Raw genomic sequence first — 20236 nt, forward strand, 5'->3', positions numbered from 1 at the left:
GATGTCGTTCGCCGGGATGAACTCGCTAAGCAACAAGCTGAGATTATGACCCAGCAAGCTGAGCTGATTACCAGACTGCAACAACAGAGTACAGCATCTGCTTCACACCAAATTCCTCCTCCGGCAGGAGCCCCATTACCTGAGCAGGCACCTGCTGTTCAGAACGCTCCTCCAAACACCCAGAATACTGTGCCGACTATCCAAAATCTGCAAAAAGACACAAATCTTCCAACGGGGCCAGCTCCGCCCCCGCTTCCACCACAACTGTCCAAGGTCCATACACCCAATCACCCGGACTCTCCCTTCGAGGTCGAGGTTGATCATACAGCTCTGAAATTGAGCAAATTGGAGAAGCTCTTCAAGAAATCCCAAGGGGTCAAGGCTATGCCGGATATCGAAGATGGATATACCGAGGAGGCCGTAACACTCCCCGATAGGTTCAAAATGCCACAAATCGACCGCTTTGACGGGACCGGCGACCCCATGGTCCATATCCGACTGTTTGCAGATATCTTGCGGCCAATGGGCCTAACACGACCACAGAAGCTCTCACTATTCGGCCGAACCCTGTCGGGTGTGGCCTCCCATTGGTACGCAAGATTACAAGATGAACTGAAAAAGAATTGGGATGAAATGGCTGAGGCCTTTGTCACGCAATATTCGTACAACACTCAAATCGAGATCACAACCCGTGATCTTGAAACGACAAGGCAAGAGCCCAAGGAATCTTTCTCGGACTTTGTGATCCGATGGAGGGCAAAGGCATCAACAATGACTTTAAGGCCCACTGACAAAGATCAAATCCGGATGATTGTGCGCAATCTCCACCCGAAGTTGATGCAGAGAATGATTGTAGTCCCCTTCCCTACTTTCGCAGATTTACATGATATGGGGGTGCAAATCGAAGATGCAATGAAACAAGGTCTGTTTGACCACGACAGAGAACAACCGAGGAGGACCTTCAACCGCAACAACAATGCAGGCCCGAGTGGCGCTACAAATACAAGAGCCTCGGAAGTTAGTATGGTCAACACCACTCCCCCTCCCCCTCCCCCTCCCCCTCCCCCTCCCCCTCCAAGGCCCGTGGCTGCCACACCCTTCTCCGGCGCGTCCGGAAGCAACACACAAACCAATAGATTCCAACCGCGAGGCCAAAGAACCTTTACCCCACTATATATGCCTCTGACCAAGGTTCTGGGAATATTGATCAGAAAAAATCATTTAAAACCCCTGGAGCCAAAGCCATTACCAAATCCACTCCCCCCCTCTTACGACCCGTCAAAGTATTGCGCATATCACCAACAACACAGTCATGACACCGACCGTTGTTACAGATTGCGTCATGAGATCCAAGATCTTATTGACAAACAAGTGATCGCGCCTCCTGATAAACCCAATGTCACAACCAACCCTCTCCCACCACATAACCAACCTCCCCCTCCCAACAGAATTAATTTTATCCAGACTGGGGTCGCATCTTATGATCCTAGCATCTATATCACTCCCACACACCTACCCAAGCCGGAGGTGCTCCTCCCCGATTGCACTGACCTCTTGTGCATGGTGGACATCTCCAAAACCCAACCAGAACCGATGGTGGTGACCGTCGAAGACGGGGCAGGGCAGATTTTGGGAGAGAATGAGATTGTTGAATCTGGGACTGGACAGAGTTTTGCTGGGGGAGCCTATGATCCAAGCAAGTACATCCTATCAACGAGCCGAATTGGGCTAGGTATAGAATTGCCAGAGACAGGAGAGCTATGCATGATCCGGGGGGATGGATCTGGGCTATGGGCAGATGATCTGACAGCCGTAGAGGAGGACTTTGCCAACCTGCAATTTTTCGATGACCAGGAACTGGGGGATACGTCAATCAACTGGTATGATTATGAGGGATCAGCGGAGGCCACTGGATGGCTCGAGGATCAACCAGATGCAGTGGAGGAAGCCCAACCAGAACAGAGCCCGGCAAGGGCGGAAGTATCAGTTGTGGCCGGAATGGCCGAAAGTCAAGTTGTATCGCCGGAGAGCGCCGATGCTAAGAATTCCGCTCGGGACATGGGCATTATGGATACGGGAATTGTTGAACAAACAGCTGTACTGATGCAGCTGGAACGAGAAAAGTTTGAGGAGGCTGAGAGAATTAGGAAAGCTAAAGGCCCTGAGGGGACTGAAAGTGCTGTGTGCACGAAGATAGAGAATGCTGCGAGCATGTTGACAGGGAATACTGCAAGTGCAACTAAACCGGAGCCAGACAGGTGTTTGTTGGCTGCTGATGGAATGTGGTGGGAAGACGATGACTTATGTCTTGCCCACACAGATGAAGACTGGGGGAATAACCAGCCGGATGATACTTGGTATCTTGATGAAGTTGACCACATGACGAGAAGTGGGCGGTACTTCAAGCCCCCACATCTGGACCAACCCGAGGCATCCGGGAAGGATAGAGAAGCGGAGAGACAGAAGGAGAAGCAGATTGAAGATGAAGCTGTGCTGAAACAGTTAAAAAAGATACAAGCAGACATCTCCATCTGGGGACTGCTAATGGCATCACGAGTACACAGAGAAGCTGTCCTATCTGCTATGGACAAGTCCAAACTCTCCATAGACACCACGCCTGAACAGCTGGTTGGGCTGGTTTTTCTGGGAGGAGGTTCCTCGGCATTAACCTTTTCGGACAAGGAGCTACCGCCTGAGGGCACAAACCATAACAAACCTCTCTATATTTCTGTGGAATGTAGGGATAAGTGGATACCGGTGGTACTTGTTGATACCGGGTCTGCGATTAATGTCTGCCCGACCAGAACGGCATATGCAATCGGGTTGAAGCCCGTGGACTTCGTCCCAACTACTCAAGTGATCAGAGCATACGACAATACCAGCAGAGAAGTGATGGGGACTGTTAAAATTCAAACCAAGGTTGGTCCAGGACAACACAGCATTGAATTTCATATCTTGGACGTTCCTGCAACCTTTAACCTACTTTTGGGGCGACCGTGGTTGCACCAGGTCAAAGCAGTCTCTTCCACTCTACATCAAATGCTAAAGTACCCCCACGGGAAAGGGGTAGCGATCGTTTTCGGAAATTCATCAATCCATCCGCCGCCGGAAGTGTCTACACCTGTCTTGGAGATTGAGCACGGCACGGAGGATGTGTTTTTATCGGGGTTCACTTTGGCCGAGGCTCAAGTGGTTCAGAATGTCATGGCTGTGAATGAGGGTATGTACGTTAGTGCACAATCTATCTACCTCATGAACAAGCTAAAACATACCCCCGGGATGGGATTAGGGAGAAGCGGCCGGAAGGGCGTCTCAGTGTTGGCCGAACTGCCACACAACCCTCACGCCTTTGGACTGGGTTATCTGCCCACCAAGGAGGATTGGGTGAGGAAAGGAAAAGAAATGTCCGGAAGGGCCAGAGCAAAGAAGGCCGGGAAGCCATTTGAGTTAATGCACAGGCCCATCTGGGGTACCCTAAACGGACGTTTCGTCCGGGAGGGGGAAGATTTTCCATTCTGCGGCTTCCCGGAGCCATGGCTAAATGCGGAGGGGACGCGCGTGCCTGGTTTTGAAATCTTCTTCGACAAACAATTATCTGGGGATGACGTTGCCGAAGCACAGACAGACCCACCAACTGAGGTTGAGCAATGTGAAGCAGTGGATCCTGAGAGCACAGAGCTTGAAATGGGGGTAGCACTGGCGAGTCTACTATCAGATCCTCCGATCGGCCAAGAGTGCTTGGGGGATAACTCGTCGGTTTCTGTGATTGGAGATGAAATAGCTGCGGGCTTTCCAGCGCCGATCTTGGATGCATCTATCGCACCTTCTCTCATCTGGCAGTATGAAGAAGGCTTTTTATCTAGCAGTTCCGGGTCAGGTAGTGAGCCGGAATCTGATTCTACCGAATCTTGTGCGTCGGAATCAGATTCCAGCTCGACTGAGTCTGAGTCCGGTATTCCTGGGGGTGATAACCCGGATACCACAGTCCTGTCTAGGTCGTCTTTTTCATTTTCTTTTGAGTCTGTTGTAACAGAGGAATCTGACAGCTTGGAAATATTTAATGAGAATGATGTGGATGTGGTTTCTGAGTATTTTTCTGTGCCTTTGATTTATTGCTTAAATCAGGATTTTCAAAATTTTGATGAAAACAATGAGGGAGAAATTCCCCTAGTTTTGCAACGGTTAATTGATCAAGAGCAGGAAAGATTTGTTAAACCTTTAATGGATGAAATCACTACTGTGAATGTTGGTATTGAGAAGGACCCGCGGCTGGTCCAGATCGGGTCCACGTTGTCTTCAGAGGAGCGCGAGCGCTTAGTCGCTTTATTAAAAGATTTCAAAGATATTTTCGCGTGGTCCTACGAAGACATGCCTGGAATCGATCCTGAGATTGTACAGCACCGGATCCCTCTTGATCCCGAGGCCCGCCCTGTCAAACAGAAACTCAGAAGGATTCGCCCGGACTGGGCCCTCAAAATTAAGGAAGAGGTCACCAAGCAAATTGACGCAGGGTTCCTGCTGGTATCTGAATATCCAACATGGTTGGCCAATATTGTTCCGGTGCCAAAGAAGGACGGCAGAATTCGGGTCTGTGTAGACTTCAGAGATTTGAACAGGGCCAGTCCGAAGGATGACTTCCCCTTGCCGCACATCGATGAATTGGTGGATTTCACGGTAGGACACGCCTTGCTTTCGTTTATGGATGGTTTCTCAGGCTATAATCAGATAGTAATGGCACCCGAAGACCGGGAGAAGACTGCGTTCACTACCCCGTGGGGGACATATTGTTATAGAGTGATGCCATTCGGGTTGAAAAATGCTGGAGCTACGTATCAACGGGCAGCAACTACAATATTGCATGATATGATCCATAAAGAGGTCGAGGTGTATGTGGACGACATGATTGTCAAGTCCAAAGATAGAGAGGGCCACTACACCGCCTTACAAAAATTCTTTCAAAGGATCAAAGAGTTTCGGCTGCGACTGAATCCCCAGAAATGCACGTTTGGTGTTACAGCAGGGAAGATGCTAGGGTTTCTGATCACACAAAGGGGCATCGAGGTCGACCCTTCCAAAATCAAGGCCATCTTAGAAATGCCACCACCAAGGACTGAAAAGGAGGTGCGAGGCTTTCTGGGTAAAGTGCAAGTCATAAGACGATTTATTTCTAAATTAACCTTGACTTGTGAACCACTTTTTGGTCTCCTGAAGAAAGGAAAGAAATTCCAATGGGACGGCCGATGTCAAGCAGCTTTTGAGCAGATCAAAGAGTATCTACAGAACCCACCCGTGTTGTCACCACCAGAGCCGGGGAGACCGTTGATATTGTACCTTTCGGTAACTGAGACCACCATGGGCTGCATGCTCGCGCAGGAGTCAGAAGACAAAGTGGAAAGGGCCATATACTATCTGAGCAAAAAGATGCTAGATTACAAGACCCGCTATACACCGCTGGAGAAGGCTTGTTTGGCCTTGGTATGGGCAACCAGGAAGCTGCGGCACTACCTGTTAGCCCACTCTGTAAAGTTGGTTTCGCGTTTGGATCCCATTAAATATCTTTTCGAGAAACCAGCACTTACGGGTAGGCTGGCTCGTTGGCTGCTGTTGCTCTCCGAATTTGATTTGAAGTATGTAACGCGCAAGTCAGTAAAAGGCAGAGCGGTAGCGGAGTTCCTTGCCGACCACCCGGTTGAGGGGGATGAGGCGGTTGAGTATCTATTCCCAGATGAAGCCATTCTGCACGTCGAAGATGAAACTTGGACGATGTACTTTGACGGAGCGTCAAACCAGTATGGGTATGAGATAGGGGTGTTGCTGATAGCGCCTGATGATTCCCGTATCCCTTTAGCATTCAAGCTCCGGTTCAAAGTTTCCAATAATGAAGCAGAGTATGAGGCATGTATTGCTGGCCTGGAAGCAGCCCTAGAACTAGGGGCAAGACGGTTGGGCGTCATTGGGGACTCGAACCTTGTTGTGTCTCAAGCAAAAGGAGACTGGAAAGTCAAGGAGGAAAGGATGATAATCTACCACCAAACCTTGGATTTATTAATTCCTCGGTTTGAGAAGCTAAATTTCACCCACCTCGTAAGAGAGAACAACAGGTTTGCAGATTCATTAGCAACTCTATCTTCTATGATAGACATCCCGTCCGGAGTCCGGATGCGTCCAGTCATTATTGATCAGAAGTTCGTGCCAGCATACGAGTCGATTTCCACCATAGATGAGGTTCAAGACGGCAATCCTTGGTATTACGACATCTGGAACTTCTTGGAAAAGGAGACATATCCACCGGGGGCAAATGCCAAAGATAAGAGGGCTGTCAGAAGAATGGCTGCTCAGTTTATCATCTGCGGGGGAAAGCTGTACAAAATAGGGCATCTGGGAATGCATAAGCTCTGTGTAGAAGCTGAAGAGTCAAGATGGAAGCCATCCATGGGGGGGAGTGCGGTACACACATGAATGGAGTAATGCTGGCCAGAAAAATCCTCAGACAGGGCTACTACTGGTCAACCATGGAGGAGGATTGTATTAGCTTTGTTCGGCGATGCCACAAGTGTCAAATTCATGCAAACTGCATGAACATCCCGCCGTCAAAACTGTACAACATGACTTCCCCATGGCCTTTTTCAGTCTGGGGAATTGATGTGATCGGAGCTGTTACCCCGAAGGGGTCAAACGGGCATGAGTTTATCCTAGTAGCGATAGATTATTTCACAAAGTGGGTCGAGGCCCAATCAGACGCGGTGTTGAAGGCGTCGCATGTCGCAAAGTTCATCAGGAACAACATCATCTGTCGCTACGGAGTGCCAAACGAAATAATTTCAGATAATGGTTCCCACTTCAAGAAAGAAGTGGTAGACTTGTTGGAGAAATACAATGTGGCTTTCCATAAGTCATCTACATACCGGCCGCAGACCAACGGAGCGGTTGAGGCCGCCAACAAGAATATCAAGCATATACTGCAGAAGATGGTGGGAACCTATCGGGACTGGCCAGACAAGCTGCCATTTGCTCTGTGGGGCTACAAGACTTCAATCAGAACTTCTACTGGAGCAACTCCATATTCATTGGTCTATGGAATGGAGGCTGTTCTACCCATTGAGATTGAGGTTCCGTCGTTACGAGTATTGGCTGAATGCCAGATAGCCGAAGCAGATTGGCAGCAAAACAGATTCGAAGAACTCATACTCTTTGATGAAAGAAGACTGAAAGCACTGTACCACATCCAAGGCTATCAACGCAGAATTGCCCGGGCTTTCAACAAGAAGGTTAAGTCGAGGAATCTGAAAGAAGGAGATTTGGTGCTCAAAGACAACCGAGCTCCCATCCACGACCCAAGGGGCAAGTTTAAACCCAATTGGACTTGTCCTTACATTATCAAAGCTATCTGGTCAGGTGGAGCTGTGGTTCTGATGGATCTAGATGGCTTGGAGTTCTCACAACCGATCAATATGGACAAGTTGAAGAAATACTATCCTTGAGAGGCTCGCTAGGCCGAAAACCCGAAAGGGCGACCTAGGCAAAAGTCAGAGCACAAAAAATTAGAAAATATAAAAACTGAGCTCGCAAGGTTGAAAACCCGCAAAGGGCGGCCTTGGCAAAAGTTAGAGCGCAAAAGGAGAGTGAAAATACTCGAGTGAACCTGAGCCTGAACTACGTAAGGCTTGATTCCCATCATTGGGATACGTAGGCAACTTCACCTTGAAGTTCAGCCGTAAACTTTTCCCCGATCAACTCTGTCCATTTTGATCATCTCAGTCATCTTTATCCATCAGCATTTATCGTGATCTCTGGTACAGTGCTGTTCAGACTAGGGGCAACTTTCCAGTTGCAGGGATCTGGGGTTGTGCATCTCAGTGACAGATCTCCGGCGTGTCCAGTTCTGATCCACATCGAAAATAGTTTTGAAAAGTTTTAATAAAAGTTGACTTTGTTCAAATTAATCTTTTTACGACTAAGACCATTTTTGGACCAAAAGCGGAAAATTTTCAGTACCATAACTTTCAATTTCATTGATTTCAAAATAGAGTTCTCCTGCTCTTGCATACAATCGAGGTTACTTTTTTTTGTACATTCATAAAGAAAACTTGAAAATGCTAAATAAGCAATAAATTTGGAGCATAGTTGAATCAAGTATCTCTGCGTCCCCTCCCAGAGCTGGACGGAGCATCTGATGCCAAGCTAGGCCCAACCTGTGCCTCCTCATTGAGCCAATCCAAGCACTCATCGGACAAAGTGCAACTGAAAGTAGAAGCAGGGGCCAGGAGCTCTCTAGTCCTCCATGCTGTGGCATATCGGGCAAGTTGTGCGCCCCGGATCGGGAATGCGGCTGGGTACTCAATCCCCTCCGGTGGGCAGGTCTGATCATGACCAAACTGACGCAGGAACCGGAACGGAAAATAGAATACGCAGTGGGTTAGACCAATCAATTGGATCCCAATCAGCCAAGACATACTATAGCTCATTGCCGGGAGGTTGAGCCAAGGACAACGCCAAGCAATACCGTCTGCGGACAAATTGCACATCCAATCGAACCACCACCTTTCGTCAAGAGCATTGACTAGGCGCTGCCAAAAGAAGTAGCCTCGAGCTGAATAAGCTGGGCAAGAGTCCACAACCTACAACTTGTCCATTAACCATACCTAAGGGAGGGATGGAAAATGAGAGAATAAAGAACAGAGAGATGTACGATGAGAGAAAAGTAAGACAAGGGTTTTGTGAGAAAAAGAAAACCGAGCCTGAGGGTCGAGTGATGTGAGCAAATATATACGTAAGGTTGGGTGGGAAACATTACCTGCAGCAGCAGTGGACTCCCGGCAAACCTAGTCACCTCCCGGCGATAGACAGAATCTAAGCCCATCAGTGTCTCGGCCAAGGTCATGGCAATACAGCTCTTTCCTTCTCTCAAACCTTAGGCGACTTCAATCAGGCGAATGCTAGCCCCGCCGAAGCCCGAGGAAAGCAGAAAGTGAGACAACAAACATAAGCAGAGGGCGTGTTGCCGGAAACCCTGCCAATAATGGTTGCTGAGGTCACCAGCGTCGGAAAAACGGTGGATCAAGCCGAGGATGTCCAGTTCCCCACTGCAGATCAGAGATCGAGCGTCAAGCGCCGTGAGCCCACACATCCGCCCTAAAGCCTGGGCGTGACCAAAACGGAGCTGGGGCAAGATCACTTCAGAGCATTCAGACTCCATCAAGACCTGAAAATCTTCGAAAGTAGGACACATCTCTTGGCCGCCAAAGCTAAAAACATGCGTCACTGGATTCCAGAACCTTGCCGCGGCATGGAGGAAAGGAAGCTGTAGCGGAGTACGGCTCAGCGTGAATAATGCATTCAAGCCGAAACCCCGGAAATTCAGCTTTTCCGAGCCATCTAGAGAAGAGATCCAAGATACGAGATTTTCTGCGAGAAACGCCTCCATTTTTGTCTAAAACTAAGATGAAATGAATGTTCCCGAAGTTGAGGCTTTTATAGAAGGAAAAACACTATTCACGGGGACACATGTCAAAAATCTGGAGGCTGCAGGACTAAGTGGCCGGCCGGGCCACCTTTTCTGGCTGGCCAGCCACTTACTTTTTCAGAAATGGCCGGCCAGCTATCTCTCTCTCCAAAAAATGGCCGGCCGGCTCCCAGGGACGGCCGGCAATGCTCCAGTGTATCCCCTTGGCCCTGTTTTACTCTTCGAGGGAAAGTTCCAAGCATTTCCATGCAACGGGAAAGTCGAAGGCCTTCATCTCCCTCCGTTTCGGATGCGTTCCGATGCCCAGATCGTCAGAAGTGCGCTTTGTTGTTGTTGAGTTTTGTTTATCGAGTTGTTGTTTTGCTTATCGAGTTGTTTGTCGAGCGGACGTGTTTTGTGTTTTTGAGTCATTGCTCTCTGTTTAAGCAATTTTTGTTAAAATCTTGTTTATTTGCGTTGTTGCATTTTGCTTATCGAGTTGTAAACTTGCTAAAGATTCTGTTATATCTTAGTAAGTTGAGTTGCTTAGTTTGTTGCGTCAGTTCACTACCTGACTTGGTGATTACACAATGCGCATTTCCATTCAATTTCATTTTTGTGCAAAATAAATTGATGCGATACGATGCTAAAAGTTTAAAATACAAACACCTTTTCAAAAGCTATTTCATTTCATCATGCTTTACAACAAAGGTACAAGTTTTACAAAAAATAAAGCTGCCTAACAATGTGCAAAATGCTACAAACTACTAGCAAAAAGAAGAATAAAGCAGGAAATAGCAACATCAAAGTCCTCGGGAATGGGAACGAGAAGCACTCCTCATCCTCTTCTGCGGGACAATCTCCGCACCATCATCATCATCTGAGTCGGAGCTGTCATCCTCGGGATCCCCCTCAGCCTCGCCTCTATTCCCCGAGCCAAAACCGGAGCCCCCCTCCTCAGCAGATGTCTCTGACTGACGGTCGGTAGCCTCCTCCTCCTTCTCATCAGGCTCCACCTCCACAACGTGAGCCCTGCGTCTGCGGACAGGCCCTCCTCGAGCTCCTCGAAAAGGCCTAGATGGCCCGGATCCTCAAGAAGGCCGAGATGGCCCCGCCCCCTGAAAAGGCCCAGATGGCCCAGCTCCCCAAGGAGGCCCAGGTGGCCTGACCTGCGGCTGACCGGACCATGAAGGCATCTGAAAACAAAGAGTTCAATTCAAATACATCAGTCCAAATATATACATCAGATGCAGATACAAGCAAAGAATACGTAAAGTGGGTGCATGTAAATACAGTGTACAAGTGGGGTGTGTGTCAGATGTGCTCTACACAAGTGGTCTATCGATGCAGTAGAAATCAGCATGTCATCAGAAGTATGATAAATGCCAGAAAACTGAAGGGTACCTGAATGCCCGCGACAAACAACTGTGCCTACCTACGCAGGACCATGCCCTCGAGTGTGGCCACCAGTCCAACCACCTCCTCCATGTACCCTCGCGATGGCTGCAAAAATGAGCTCATAATCATCAGTGAACAGAAGAGTGTCTAAACATCTGAATGATGAATGAAAAAAGTGGAGCATACCGGCGGTGAGTCCGGATCAATGGCGTATCGATCACTGGGCATCGGAGGCTCTAGCGGGATCGGAGTCGGAGAGATAGCCCCATACTGCCACGCCATCAACTCAGTCGGCATATCTGGCCATCCGGGATGAGGATGAGTCGACGGAACCGGAGGAACCGGTCTACTCCCACCTCTGGATGTACCAGCCCTGCTGGTAGAAGGGGCGTCTGCAGCCCGAGCCCGAGCCTGGCCCGAGGATGACATACCGGCAGGCCTCATCATCGGGATATGAGCTCCCGTCAATGGAGGCATCAAATATATGTGACGGTAAGTGGCGTAGTCCCCTTCCTCAACATATAATAAAGCATCGCTACCCAGCATGGCGCCGACTACCTCCGAGTAAGAGAGCCTGTCAGCAGTCCGCATATTGGCTGGAGGTACTGCGGGAGGATCCTGAGAAAGATACCCCCATACCTGGCGCAGAAAGCGTTCCCCCAGGAACCATGCCCTGCCAACCGGCCCTTCAAGCAGGACCCTATACTGGGAGATGTCCGACGCTCCGGTATACTGAAGTCGGAGACCATCACCCAGGGACACCCAAGGCTGCCATGTGATCTGCGGATGATAAATGCATAAACCAATCAGAAATCGAGAATATACAGAGCAAATCAAAGATGAAAATGAAAGGAACTGAAAGTTCTGAGGTACCTCTGAATGTCGCACAGTGTCAAAGTACTGTCGCAGGTTAAGGAGGGTCTCTCGAGGTCTCGGCCGGTGCGGGCCCTCGAACACCAATGAATATGGGGTCATGAGAATCCCCGCCACCTCCAACTCTGGGGCTAATGATGGGAAGTATACATAGACCTATAGCTGAGAAAAGCAATGCAGAATGTAAGTACGAAATGCTGAGAGCGAAATACAGACTGTAAAAGTGCACTGTGTGTGCAATGTACAAGTAATGAAAAGCAGAAATGTAAATCAAGAGGACAGAAAAGTACCTCCCAGGCTCTCTAGTAGCCGCCAAGTAAATCACCCCGCCCGCGGGAGGTCGCGCTCATATAAAAGTAAAGGGTAGCCAGGCCGGCGCCACCCCAGTCATATCGATGGACCTGTGATAGGTCAACCAGAGCGCTCAGCAGGTATAGCCCAACTGTGTTCCCTCTGTCGGCAAATAGGGTAGTCCCGAAGAGGAACAAAAGGAAACCACGGGCATACTGCTCTGTCTCCTCGGGAGTCTTAGGCACCATCTCCGCCCGCCGAAAATGGGAAGAGAACCAAGTGTATCGGACTCTCCCAGAGACCCTATCAACAGGTGGGCGAGCCCCCAATAGATACATCCAGGTGGCCTCCCACTCGCCCATATCCTCATCGTAGGGGATGGACCAACCTCCAACGTCAAGGCCGGTCAATACAGCGAAGTCAAAAGGGGTCATGGTCATGTCCCCGGTAGCAGAGAAATGAAAGGAGTTGGTGGTGTCCCACCATCTCTCTACCAAGGCTGCCATCAGTGTCCTCCTGGCAAGACAACGTGACAACCCGACGCAGAACGGCCCGAATCCTGCCAAATCTACCAAATCTCGGACGGCCTCCGGGAGCCCGGCATACCAGTCCCGCGCGATGGTGGAACCATACCCCCGCACACTGCGGGAACCAACCTGCATTCAGAATGAATACATGTGTCAGTAATGAAATGAATGGGCTGTGCGCCAATGGAATGAATGGGCTGTGTGCCAATGAGATTGAACTGGGCTGTGTGCCAATGAGATGAATGGGTTGTATGCCGATGAAGTGGAATAAGCTACATGCAAATTCAGTTAAACTGTGGGCTGCGTGTTCACTATCTATCTGGGCTGCGTGTTCAGAAAATTTGAAGTTTGGGCTGCGTGTTCAACTTTCAGTTAAATTGTGGGCTGCGTGTTCACTATCTATCTGGGCTGCGTGTTCAGAAAATTTGAAGTTTGGGCTGCGTGTTTAACTTTCAGTTAAACTGTGGGCTGCGTGTTCACTATCTATCTGGGCTGCGTGTTCAGAAAATTTGAAGTTTGGGCTGCGTGTTCAACTTTCAATTAAATTGTGGGCTGCGTGTTCACTATCTATCTGGGCTGCGTGTTCACAAAATTTGAAGTTTGGGCTGCGTGTTCAACTTTCAGTTAAATTGTGGGCTGCGTGTTCACTATCTATCTGGGCTGCGTGTTCAGAAAATTTGAAGTTTAGGCTGCGTGTTCAACTTTCAGTTAAACTGTGGGCTGCGTGTTCACTATCTATCTGGGCTGCGTGTTCAGAAAATTTGAAGTTTGGGCTGCGTGTTCAACTTTCAGTTAAACTGTGGGCTGCGTGTTCACTATCTATCTGGGCTGCGTGTTCACTATCTATCTGGGCTGCGTGTTCAGAAAATTTGAAGTTTGGGCTGCGTGTTCAACTTTCAGTTAAACTGTGGGCTGCGTGTTCACTATCTATCTGGGCTGCGTGTTCAGAAAATTTGAAGTTTGGGCTGCGTGTTCAACTTTCAGTTAAATTGTGGGCTGCGTGTTCACTATCTATCTGGGCTGCGTGTTCAGAAAATTTGAAGTTTGGGCTGCGTGTTCAACTTTCAGTTAAATTGTGGGCTGCGTGTTCACTATCTATCTGGGCTGCGTGTTCAGAAAATTTGAAGTTTGGGCTGCGTGTTCAACTTTCAGTTAAATTGTGGGCTGTGTGTTCACTATCTATCTGGGCTGCGTGTTCAGAAAATTTGAAGTTTGGGCTGCGTGTTCACTATCTATCTGGACTGTGTGTTCAGAAAATGTAAAGTGTGGGCTGTGTGTTCACTTTCGAATTCGGGCTGTGTGTTCGACAAATCAGTGTTTGAGCCGTGTGTTAAAATATGGGCTGTGTGTTCGCAATTAATTAATGAGCCGAGTGTTCAGAAATTCGAGTGTTGAAACTACATGTTCAGGATGCAAGCAAAGTACTATGTCATAAGCTAAACTGCGTGTTCAAGGATGGCAAAGGTGCGAAATCTAGGAAAAATACAGAAAATGAAGTAAATACCTCTCGGGCCTCATGAGAGAGGTGATGCTCCAGCTCTCGGAGAAGCAGATCCACGGGTGCTCGCTCGTCAAAGCTAGTGAAGTGACGGAAGACAGCACGAGGGAGGACATGTGCTAGCGAACGGTACCTCCCGGGAATGAAAGGCCGGGTCCTCGGGGGTAGAGTCATGGGATCGAAATCATCTCCGGCACCTGGAAAACCTCCTCCGTGGGGAGAATTACCCGCCATTTTCAAAGAATCTGCAAAGGGAGCAAAAATGAGCCAAAACGAGCCAAAATTGGAAAAAGTCAACAAAAGTCAACTCCCGAGAAAATCTTCCAAATATTGAGACAAACTTACCTCAAGTGGCGAAAATGCAAAAAGAAGCTCCGAAACCGGAATTTAATCGCTTCAAAGTGCTTGAAACTGAATGTTTTTGCGGAAACAATTTGCACGGGGCGTTGGAAAACGTGTGTGGAACTCAGATCTGGAGAAGAAAATGTTGTGGGAGGCAAGAAAATGAAGGGGCCTCGGCTGCCTTTTATAGGCCTCAAGTCTTAGTTGAAGAAGCATGAAGGAGGAGGTGAAAATACCAAAATACCCCCGGATCTGGGCACATGGCTGGCCGGCCCCATTTTCTAGCCGGCCAGCTATCTGCTTTTTGGATAACTGGCCGGCCAGCCATTAGCTTTATGGGAAACCGGTTGGCCACCTCCCCTTGGGAAGATGAACGGCCGGCCATGTCCCTCACATGCCCACCTAGCTCTCTGCAAATTTTGAGGAAGATCGGAGTTCCCGGGACCTGAAAAAGTTCAAGAAAAGTACACTTCCGGTCGCAAAATAGCTCCGCCGGGACTTCGGCTTCGAGTTCTGACATACGTTTCATCATCATTCATCGAAATCAAAGTGTATCCTTTTTGAATGAGTTGTAACCTTTCAGGGAAGTGGGTCGGAGGCCGCGGTCGAGTTGCCTTCGCCGAAACACGTGTTTCCGTACTCGTTGTTTCATAACAAACGAACACCCTGATTCATGCTCGTGTCACATTATCTTGCATTCTCATGAGCATACCTGCATTAACATGCACATTTCTTGATATTGGCATACCTTTATGTTTGAGCATACGTTGTCACGCATGTTCCGCTCTTGCATTGCGGGGCATTCACTCACCGGCACTGCGCGTGTCGAACCTTCGGAATCACATTACATATATGTTGGTAGCATATTGTACTTGTTGCAATTTCTCTCTTTTGCAGGCACGATATTGTATGTACGGTTCAATTGAGGCTGGTGCGACCAGACGAATCACGCAGGTATCGTATCTTCTCCGTGTGAGACGTGGCGGGGATTGAATAATCCTCCGCATTCTTAACTGCATGAAATGTAGTTGTTGCTTTGCATTCTTGCTTAAAAACTGTTGCATCTATTTGCGAATACTTGCTTCATTACAGCTTGCTGCATTTGCATGATCATTGGGTTACCTTCGGCTTCTTGCATATCATTTTCACTTTGCCCCTGCCTGCGGGCATGCCTGCGGGCACATCTCCGTTTATCTTGTATGTTTGTCTAAGTCTTCGGCCTTGTCAAAAATGGGTCGTCTCTGGGCTTTGACATTCACTCCCGTCACTTGTGACTTCCGAGTTCTGTCAAAGAGGGGCAACTGTAGACACCCCATTTTTGACCGACCTTAAGACTCAGACGTCACCGATTGAGCGCTTGGTGATGTTGCATAATGTGCTTGTTCAGAAGTTTCAGAGTCGCGGCCGTGAGCCCTACCTCCGGACTTCCGAACCCTCTTCTGTGCCTTGTCTCGGTTTGTGAACCAGGCTCGGTTTTCTCTGTTTCTTTTCCTAAGGGGAGGGAGAGGTCCTGTAGACCATCTCTCAGTGGCCGTAGGCTACATTTGGTGGCCGTAGGCCATTTTGCCCATTTCGGAGTCCGGTTCCCGGTTTTCGGAGCCGTCAGGCCGTGTGCCTCGGTTCGGGACCGCTTAACCATCTCCTATTGCTCTAATTTTTGGCATACTTCCTATTTGCTCCCTTTTGAGGGACACTGGGGGCTGAGAAGCCCACTTCGTGGCCGAATGCCACTTTCGGTGCTTAACAGCCCATTTTCGGGACCCCGAACTGCGCGTTTTGGTCCCCGAGCATTCGTTTTGCAACGGTTTTCGTTCATTTTTGGAAGGTACCTCTGTTTTATCACTAGGAAGGTCACTGAAGGGTGGGAGGCCAGCAATTGTTGCAGCAACCAGTTATACATCCTCCGACGCCCTCCGGCGCCCGTTTTTCGCACTTCCGGGCTAATGTTGAACACCTTGGGCCCATTTTCTCGAACTTTGAACCACATATTTGTGATGTACACACATGAGAGGACCTTAAAAGTTCATGACCGGCCATTAATTCAACTTGACCCTTTTGACCCCCTCCTTCCGGGCTAATGTTGAACCCCTTGGACCCTTTTTCTTGAACTTTGAACCACATATTTGTGATGTACACACATGAGAGGACCCTAAAAGTTCATGACCGGCCATTAATTCAACTTGACCCTTTTGACCCCCTCCTTCCGGGCTAATGTTGAACCCCTTGGACCCACTTTCTTGGACTTTTAACCACAGGGTTGTGTTGTACACAGATAGGAGGACCCCACCAGTTGGTGGCCGGCCAGAAAATCTGATTGACCTTTTTGACCCCTATCCGGCCGGCTAGGGGGTGTGGCCGGCCGGCCACCTGCAGCAAAAGTACCAGGCCGGCCGTATCCCTTGCACTGTGCACTTTACAGCTGTGGAACTTTATCCCCCAGAAAAGATCTTTATCCGAGGGATATTTCTTGGAGGAAAGTTACTCTCCTTTTCCCCCACCTTTACACCCCCCTTTTGGCCTATATAGCAAGCAAGATATATCCTTGGTTGGGGTTAGAAAACTTCACCTTCAAGCCTCCATACACAACTCCATCTCTATACCTCTCATTTCCTTAAAAATCTCTAAGTCCCTAAGCTCCATTCCTTCTACACCACCAAGCTCTACCACCACCTCCTCATTTCCAGCAACAAGGAAGGTTTCTCAAAGGCCAAAGAAGCTGCAAATTGATCCAAGAAGCAACAAAAGTCTTAGTCTTCAAGGGTGAGTAACATTTTCTTCACTTTGACCCTTTTTCTTGATCCATTTGTAAGCCTCACTTGCTTTTTGTTTCAAGCTCCGGCCCTAACTGAAAAGGGCCCTCTTTTGAGCTCACCTTCACTTTTCATTAAGGGCTCAACCCTGTTTGAGCCCTCCATGATACACTTGCTTCATTGATCCTATTATATGTCATAATTTTGCATGCTATTTTCGACCCATGAGTAATCTGTTTTTGAGCATGTTGTAAACTGATATTAGGCTTAGTTTGAGCCCCTCTTCAACATTGAAGAAGGGCTCAACACCATTTGGGACTTCCATGTTGTACCTACCTTTATACTCCTCTTTTCTTCCCCATTCTTGCATGCAATGGCAGCCTATCATACTTTTGTTTTTGGCCATTTTTCAGTTCTTAAAAGGTCCTTATTTTGGTCCATTCTTCATTTTTCATTTAGGTCCTTTCATGGTTTGGGGCCTCCATAGGTCACTTCATGTTATATCTCTCTTTTATTCCCCATTCTTGCATGTTTAGTTAGCCTACCATGCTTTTGTTTTTGGCCATTTTACAGTTCTGAAAAAGTTCTTATTTTGGCCCATTCTACATGTTTTATTAAGGGTCTTTGGCTGTTTGGTGATTATTTTGCATACCTCATGTTATAGTCACTTTTGAGCCTCATTTTGCATCACATTTTTACCATGTTTGTATACTGATTTTGGGGCTGCCATATACTGTAAATATTCATATTTTTGATCCCTCTTCAGTGTTGTAGAAGGGAATTTTTCAGTTTGGATTTTGTTTATATCACTTGCTTCATTACCCCTATCTTCGCCCCTATTCTTGCATGCTATTTTTGCCCTACCTATGCTTGCTGTTTGGCCATGTTTATAACTGTGAAAGTGCCTTTTTTGGGACTTTATAGCTTCTGTCTTTGCATTGCATGTCCATATTGTGCATCCATTGCATAGCTATAGGCCATTTCGGGTGCCAAAATTAGCATTTCGGGACAGTTTCATGCATTTGGTGTCATTTCGCTTCATTTCGGGACTGTTTTCCCCCATATTTTCTTGCTGAAATTCTGTTGGGATGATTGCACGTCATTTCATGTCATTTGCATCGCATTTTGTCACCGCCTCGGTTTGCGTGCCCGTGTGCACGCATTTCGAGGCACTTCGTTTTTATCCGCCGGCATCCTATGTGAGTGTGGCTGAGGCTCACTCATGTTGGTATAAGCCCATATCATGTTTTCATGTCATTTGCATTGCGTATACCATTGCCTCGGTTTGCGTGCCCGTGTGCACGCATTTCGAGGCACTTCGTTTTTATCCGCCGGCATCCTATGTGAGTGTGGCTGAGGCTCACTCATGTTGGTATAAGCCCATATCATGTTTTCATGACATTACATCGCATTTTTGCATCGCCTCGATTTGCGTGCCCGTGTGCACGCATTTCGAGGCACCTCTTTTTTATCCGATGACATCCTATGTGAGTGTGGCTGAGGCTCACTCATGTTAGTATAAGCCCATATCATCATTCCATGTCATTACATCACATTTTTCCATTGCCTCGGTTTGCGTGCCCGTGTGCACGCATTTCGAGGCACCTCTTTTTTATCCGATGGCATCCTATGTGAGTGTGGCTGAGGCTCACTCATGTTGGTATAAGCCCATATCATCATTCCATGTCATTACATCACATTTTTCCATTGCCTCGGTTTGCGTGCCGGTGTGCACGCATTTCGAGACACCTCATTTTCATAGCATTCTGTCATTGCCTCGGTTTGCGTGCCCGTGTGCACGCATTTTGAGGCACCTCATTTTCATAGCATTTTTTCATTGCCTCGGTTTGCGTGCCCGTGTGCACGCATTTCGAGGCACCTCATTTTTATTGCATTCTTACATTTTCTCATTTTGCGTGCCCGTGTGCACGCATTTCGAGGCACCTCATTTTCATTGCATTCTGTCATTTTCTCGGTTTGCGTGCCCGAGCGCACGCATTTCAAGGCGCCTCATTTTCATAGCATTCTGTCATCGCCTCAGTTTGCGTGCCCGTGTGCACGCATTTCGAGACACCTCATTTTCATAGCATTGTGCATACTAGGTTGTATCTTAGATTGCATTCTGTCATTTTCTCGGTTTGCGTGCCAGTGTGCACGCATTTCAAGGCATTTCATTTCCATAGTATTGTATATGTTAGGATTGTATCTTAGTTGCATTTCATGCATATCATGCATATTGCATCGTGTCCGGAATAGGAGTTAGCCCGGGCACGGGAAACGAGGTACATTCCGTACTCCGAGTGACGGAATGTGTCTCAATTCCCCAGTCACCGACACTCCGGATTATCCATGATGGAGTTAGGTTTTAGCTGTAGTTTCATGTGCATTCATCCTATATTGAGTTGTGCATTTCGACTCCTCGGCCATCATGCCTCGGTATGCGTGATTGGTGGCACGAGGATCGAGACATGCATATATCTGTGCAAATACATTGCTATGCCTCTTTCCTGCTCTCTGTTGCAGCAGAACGAAGAATCAGCAACTTTTCGGGGCTTGGCACGCATTTCAAGAACAAGTGTAAACAGAGGCTAATTGGGGCATTCCGGTGGATTTCCGCGCAAGACAATCCGGACATGCATCATCCATCGGAAGCAAGGCAGTCCCTGGCTTGCACGCCAGTTTTACTTGTTTTCTTAATTAATTTGTTAATTAATTAGGATTCTGTAATATTTCGGACTATAATATTCTTTTATTCGGGACTGTAATATTTGGACTGTATTATTTATTCGGACCCTCTCTGCGAGGGCATAATTGTAATAAGTGTGCGTGAGTGTGATGTATGTCTTCCAACCCCACGTCTTTCTTCCCTTTTATTTACCAGCTTACGATGGTTAGATTAGGGCATATTTAAATTAGCATACAGTATGACAGCATGTTTGCATTCATTCATCTGTATTGCATGCACCGGGCTCGGCGCATCATAGTAACTGCATTATACTTTCAATTTCAAATTGAATACATGATAGCTGTAGCATTTCATATACCATCTTAGAATAGCCGAGCCTGCTATAGTTGCATTTTTGCATGCGTTGCATTAGGCATTTCTGTGTACTTA

General features: G+C 47.9%; 1 protein-coding gene across 1 annotated transcript; it reads right to left on the reverse strand.

The window, feature by feature from the left end:
* Positions 1-10840: 10840 nt before the first annotated feature.
* LOC145805831 (uncharacterized) lies at positions 10841-11871 on the reverse strand. Its single transcript, XM_082901042.1, has 3 exons — positions 11714-11871; positions 11027-11620; positions 10841-10945 (listed from the first exon to the last, which is right to left on the reverse strand). Exons 1-3 carry the CDS (start codon positions 11813-11815, stop codon positions 10874-10876), a joined length of 768 nt encoding a protein of 255 aa, XP_082757168.1. The 5' UTR covers positions 11816-11871; the 3' UTR covers positions 10841-10873.
* Positions 11872-20236: the final 8365 nt, after the last annotated feature.

The sequence above is a fragment of the Camellia sinensis genome, chromosome 13, assembly GCF_055761805.1.
Source record: "Camellia sinensis isolate YWXY chromosome 13, ASM5576180v1, whole genome shotgun sequence".
NCBI classification, from domain to species: Eukaryota; Viridiplantae; Streptophyta; class Magnoliopsida; order Ericales; family Theaceae; genus Camellia; species Camellia sinensis.